Source organism: Mytilus trossulus, chromosome 7 (assembly GCF_036588685.1).
Source record: "Mytilus trossulus isolate FHL-02 chromosome 7, PNRI_Mtr1.1.1.hap1, whole genome shotgun sequence".
Lineage (NCBI taxonomy): Eukaryota > Metazoa > Mollusca > Bivalvia > Mytilida > Mytilidae > Mytilus > Mytilus trossulus.
In genome coordinates, this window is record NC_086379.1 from 72365832 (window position 1) to 72372699 (window position 6868).

The following is a 6868-nucleotide window of genomic DNA, read 5'->3' on the forward strand; positions in this document are numbered from 1 at the left end:
AGTGGAAAGACTGTAGAAATGAGTGAAAAACCTGTACGAATGAATAGGACAGCTGTAGGACTGAATGAGACACCAGTCCTGTAGGAATTAGTAAGGAAATCAGTAGGAATTTGTAAGGAAATCAGTAGGAATGAGTAAGGAAATCAGTAGGAATGAGTAAGGAAATCTGTAGGAATGAGTAGGAAACCTGTATGAATCAGTTCGGAAACCTGTAGGAATGAGTAGGAAACCTGTAGGAATGAGTGGAAGAACTGTAGAAATGAGTGGGAAACCTGTACGAATGAGGGGAAACCTATAGGAATGAATGGGAAGCCTGAACGAATGAATGAGGAACCTGTACGAATGAGTAGGAAATATGTACGAATGAATGAGGAACCTGTACGAATGCATGGGAAACCTGTACGAATGAGTTGGAAATCTGTGTGAATGAATAAGAAAAATGTATGAATGATGATTGGCAAACATATAGAAATGAATGGGAAAAATGTTGGGATGAATGGGAAACCTGTAGGAATGGATGGAAAACCTGAAGGAATGATGATTGTCAAACCTGTGAGAATGAATGGGAAACCTATATATATGAATGAATGGGAAACCTGTAGGAATGAGTGGGAAACCTGTAGGAATATTAAGTGGGAAACCTGTAGGAATGAGTGAGAAACCTGTAGGAATGAATGAGAAACCTGTAGGAATGAGTAGTAAACCTGAAGAATGATTGGCAAACCTGTGAGAATGAATGGAAAACCTATATGAATGAATGGGAAACCTGTAGGAATGAGTGGGTACCCTATAGGAAGGAATGGGAAACATGTAGGAATGAGTAGTAAACCTGTATGAATGAGTGGGAAAACTATAGGAATGAGTGGGAAAACTGTAGAAATGAATGGGAAACCTTTAGAAATGAATGGGAAACTTGTTGGAATCAATAAGAAACCTGTAGGGATGAGTGGGAAACCTGTGGGAATGAATGGACACCTATAGGACTGGGTAATAAACCTGTAGAAATGAGTAGGAAACCTTTAGGAATGAGTAGTAAACCTGTAGAAATGAGTAGGAAACCTGTAGGAATGAGTAGTAAACCTGTAGAAATGAGTGGGAAACCTTTAGGAATGAGTAGTAAACCTGTAGAAATGAGGAGGGAAACCTTTAGGAATGAGTAGTAAACCTTTAGGAATGAGTGGAAACCTGTAGAAATGAGTAGGAAACCTTTAGGAATGAGTAGGAAACCTTTAGGAATGAGTAGGAAACCTTTAGGAATGAGTAGGAAACATTTAGGAATGAGTGGAAACCTGTAGAAATGAGTAGGAAACCTTTAGGAATGAGTGGAAACCTGTAGGAATGAGTAGGAAACCTTTAGGAATGAGTAGTAAACCTTTAGGAATGAGTGGAAACCTGTAGAAATGAGTAGGAAACCTTTAGGAATGAGTAGGAAACCTTTAGGAATGAGTAGGAAACCTTTAGGAATGAGTAGGAAACATTTAGGAATGAGTGGAAACCTGTAGAAATGAGTAGGAAACCTTTAGGAATGAGTGGAAACCTGTAGGAATGAGTAGGAAACCTTTAGGAATGAGTAGTAAACTTAAGGAATGAGTAGGAAACCTTTAGGAATGAGTAGGAAACCTTTAGGAATGAGTAGGAAACCTTTAGGAATGAGTGGAAACCTGTAGAAATGAGTAGGAAACCTTTAGGAATGAGTGGAAACCTGTAGAAATGAGTAGGAAACCTTTAAGAATGAGTGGAAACCTGTAGAAATGAGTAGGAAACCTTTAGGAATGAGTAGGAAACCTTTAGGAATGAGTAGGAAACCTTTAGGAATGAGGAGGAAACCTTTCGGAATGAGTGGAAACCTGTAGAAATGAGTAGGAAACCTTTAGGAATGAGTGGAAACCTGTAGAAATGAGTAGGAAACCTTTAGGAATGAGTGGAAACCTGTAGAAATGAGTAGGAAACCTTTAGGAATGAGTAGGAAACCTTTAGGAATGAGTAGGAAACCTTTAGGAATGAGTAGGAAACCTTTAGGAATGAGTGGAAACCTGCATGAATTAGTGGGAAACCTGAACGAATGAGTGGGACACCTGTAGAAATGAATGGGAAACTTGTAGAAATTAATAAGAAACCTGTAGGGATGAATGGGAAAATGTATGAATGAAATGGAAACCTGTAGGAATTAGTAATAAACCTTTATGAATGAGCGGTAAACCTGTAGGAATCAATAAGAAACCGGTAGAAATGGATGTGAAATCTGTAAGAATGAATGGGGAACATGTTGGAAAGAGGGCAAATCTATACGAATGAGTTAGAAACCTGAAGAATGAATGGGAACACTGTAGAAATGAGTAGTTAACCTGTAGGAATGAATATAAAATCTGTAGGAATGAGTAGGAAACCTGTAGGAATGAGTGGAAAGACTGTAGAAATGACTGGGAAACCTGTACGAATGAGGGGGAAATATAAAGGAATGAGTGGGAAACCTGTACGACTGAATGAGGAACCTGTACGAATGAGTAGGAAACCTGTACGAATGAGTGGGAAACCTATATGAATGAATTTGGAAACCTGTACGAATGAATGAGGAACCTGTACGAATGAGTTGGAAACCTGTACGAATGAGTTGGAAATCTGTACGAATAAGTTGAAAACTAGTACGAATGAGTGGGAAACATGTGTGAATGAATGAGGAACCTGTATGAATGATGATTGGCAAACCTGTAGAAATGAGTAGGAAAAATGTAGGGATGAATGGGAAACCTGTAGGAATGGATGGAAAACCTGTAGGAATGAGTGGGAAACCTGTAGGAATATTGAGTGGAAAACCTGTAGAAATGAGTGGGAAACCTGAAGGAATAAATGAGAAACCTGTAGGAATGAGTAATAAACCTGAAGAATGAGTGGGAAAACTGAAGAAATTAGTAGGGAACCTGAAGAAATGAATGGGAAACCTGAAGGAATGAATGGTTAACTTGTAGGAATGAATGGAAACCTGTAGGACTGAGTGGTAAACCTGTAGGAATGAATGGGAAATCCGTGAGAATGAATGGGAAACCTGTTGGAATGAACGGGAAACATATAGGAAGGAATGGGAAACATGTAGGAATGAGTGGGAAACTTGTAGGAATACTGAGTGACATACCTGTATGAATTCTGAGTGGCATACCTGTAGGAATAATGTATGGAAAACCTGTAGGAATGAGTGTGACACCTGAAGGATTAAAGGCAAAACCGATAGAAATGAGTGGGAAACCTGTAGGAATAAATGAGAAACATGTAGGAATTAGTGGGAAACCTGTAGGAATGAATAGTAAACCTGTAGGAATGAATAATAAACCTGTAGGAATGAATAGTAAACCTGTAGGAATGAGTGGGAAACCTTTAGAAATGAATGGGAAACCTGTAGGAATGAATGGAAACCTGAAGGACTGAGTGGTAAACCTGTAGGAATGAGTGGGAAACCTGTAGGAATGAATGGGAAATCCGTGAGAATGAATGGGAAACATGTAAAAATGAGTGGGAAACCTGTAGAAATTAATAGTAAGAAACCTGTAGGAATGAAAGAAAACATGTAGGACTGAATGGGAAATCCGTGAGAATGAATGGGAAACCTGTTGGAATGAATGGGAAACCTATAGGAAGGAATGGGAAACATGTATAAATGAGTGGGAAACTTGTAGGAATACTGAGTGACATACCTGTAGGAATTCTGAGTGGCATACCTGTAGGAATAATGGATGGAAAACCTGTAGGAATGAGTGTGACACCTGAAGGATTAAAGGCAAAACCGATAGAAATGAGTGGGAAACCTGAAGGAATAAATGAGAAACATGTAGGAATTAGTGGGAAACCTGTAGGAATGAATGAGGAACCTGTAGAAATGAGAAGTAAACCTGTATGAATGATTGGTTAAACTGTAGGAATGAGTGGGAAAACTGTAAAAATGAATGGGAAACCTTTAGAAATGAATGGGAAACTTGTAGGAATCAATAAAACACCTGTAGGAATGAGTTGGAAACCTGTAGGAAAGAATGGACACCTGTAGGACTGATTGATAAACCTGTAGGAATGAGTGGGAAACCTGAAGAAATGAGTAGGAAGGAGGGAAAATCTATACCAATGAGTTAAAAACCCGTAAGAATGAATGGGAACACTGTATAAATGAGTAGTTAACCTGTAGGAATGAATGAGAAACCTGTAGGAATGAGTGGGAAACCTGTAAAAATGAGAAGTCAACCTGTAGGAATGAATTGAAACATTTAGGAACAAATGGGAAACCTGTAGGAATGAATGAGAAACCTGTAGGAATGAGTGGGAAACCTGTAGAAATGAGTAGTAAACCTGCAGGAATTAATTGAAACATGTATGAACGAATAGGAAACCTGTAGGAATGATTTGGAAACCTGTAAGAATGAGTGGTTAACCTGTAGGTTTAGTGGAAAAGTAGGACTGAGTGGGAAACCTGTAGGAATGAGTGGGAAACCTGTAGGAATGAATGGGAAACCTGTAGGAATGAATGGGAAACCTGTTAGAATGAATGGGAAACCTGTAGGAATGAGTGGGAAACCTGTAGGAATGAATGGGAAACCTGTGTGAATGAATTGGAAACCTGTTAGAATGAATGGGAAACCTGTAGGAATGTGTGGGAAATAATAAAAAAACCTGTCTGAATGAGTGGAAAACCTGTAGGAATATTGAGTGGCATACCAGTAGGAATAATGAGTAGAAAACCTGTAGGAATGATTTGGAAACCTGTAGGAATAAATGTGAAACTGATAAAAATAAGAGGAAAACCATTAGGAATAAACGAGAAACCTGTAGGAATTAGTGGGAAACCTGTAGGAATGAATAGGAAACCTGTAGTTATGAGTAGTAAACCTGTATGAATGAGTGGGAACACTGTAGGAATTATGGGGAAACCTAAAGGAATGAATGGAAACCTGTAGGAATGAATGGTAAACCTGAAGAATGATGATTGGCAAACCAGTGAGAATGAATGGGAAACCTGTAGGAATGAGCGGGAAACCTGTAGGAATGAGCGAGAAGCCTGTAGGAATGATGATTGGCAAACCAGTGAGAATGAATGGGAAACCTGTAGGAATGAGCGGGAAACCTATAAAAATGAATGGGAAACCTGTAGGAATGAGTGGGAAACCTGAAGGAATGAGTGGAAAACCTGTAGGAATGAGTGGGAAACCTGTAGGAATAAATGCGAAACCTGCAGGAATAAATGAGAAACCTACAGAAATGAGTGGCATACCTGTAGGAATGATTGGGAAACCTGTAGTAAAGAGTGGAAAACCTGTAGGAATGAGTGGGAAACCTGTAGGAATAAATGTGAAACCTGTAGGAATTAGTGGGAAACCTATATGAATAAATAGGAAACCTGTATGAATGAGTGGGAAAACTGTAGCAAGGAGTGGGAAACCCGTAGAAATGAATTGAAAACCTATAGGAATGAATGGGTAACTTGCAGGAAATAATAAAACTAGAGGCTCTAAAGAGCCTGTGTCGCTCACCTTGGTCTATGTGAATATTAAACAAAGGACGCAGATGGATTCATGACAAAATTGTGTTTTTGTGATGGTGAAGTGTTTGTTCATCTTATTTTACTGAACAATCTTGCTGCTTACAATTATTTCTATCTATATTGAACTTGGCCCAGTAGTTTCAGTGGAAAATGTTAGTTAAAATTTACAAATTTCATGAAAATTGTTAAAAGTTGACTATAAAGGGCAATAACTCCTAAAGGGGTCAACTGACCATTTTGGTCATGCTGACTTATTTGTAGATCTTACTTTACTGAACATTATTGCTGTTTACAGTTTATCTCTATCTATAATAATATTCAAGATAATAACCAAAAACATCAAAATTTCCCTAATATTACCAATTTCTGGGCAGCAACCCAACAAAGGGTTGTCTGATTCATCTGAAAATTTCAGGGAAGATAGATCTTGATCTGATAAACAGTTAAACCTTGTGTGATTTGCTCAAAATGCTTTGGTTTTTGAGTTATAAGCCAAAAACTGCATTTTACCCCTATGTTCTATTTTTAGCCATGGCAGCCATCTTGGTTGGTTGACCGGGTCATGCCACACAGTTTTTAAACTAGATACCCCAAAGATGATTTTGCACAAGTTTGGATTAATTTGGCCTGGTAGTTTCAGAGGAGAAGATTTTTGTAAAAGATTACTAAGATTAACGAAAAATGGTAAAAATATCAATATCAAGGGCAATAACTCTTAAAGGGGTCAACTGACCATTTTGGTTATGTTGACTTATTTGTAGATCTTACTTTGCTAAACATTATTGCTGTTTACAGTTCATCTCTATCTACAATAATATTCAAGATAATAACCAAAAACAGCAAAATTTCCCTAAAATTACCAATTCAGGGGCAGCAACCAAACAACAGGTAGTCTGATTCATCTGAAAATTTCAGGGCAAATAGATCTTGACCTGATAAACAATTTTACTCCATCAGATATGCTTTAAAAGGTTTGGTTTATGAGTTATAAGCCAAAAACTGCATTTTACCCTTATGTTCTATTTTTAGCCATGGCGTCCATCTTGTTTGGTTTGACGGGTCACGCCACATATTTTTTAAACTAAATACACCAATGATGATTGTGGCCAAGTTTGGTTTAATTTGGCCTGGTAGTTGTAGAGAAGATTTTTGTAAAAGATTACTAAGATTAACGAAAAATGGTTAAATATTGACTATAAAGGGCAATAACTCCTAAAGGAGTCAACTGACCATTTTGGTTATGTTGACTTATTTGTAGATCTTACTTTGCTGAACATTATTGCTGTTTACAGTTTATCTCTATCTACAATAATATTCAAGATAATAAGCCAAAAAACAGCAAAATTTCTC

General features: G+C 37.8%; 1 protein-coding gene across 1 annotated transcript; it reads left to right on the forward strand.

Moving 5' to 3' along the window:
* The first annotated feature begins 4956 nt into the window (after positions 1-4956).
* On the forward strand, positions 4957-5361 carry LOC134726656 (protein SPT2 homolog). The gene has a single exon (XM_063591066.1). The coding sequence runs from the start codon at positions 4957-4959 to the stop codon at positions 5359-5361; it is 405 nt and encodes a 134-aa protein (XP_063447136.1).
* The last annotated feature ends 1507 nt before the right edge of the window (positions 5362-6868 follow it).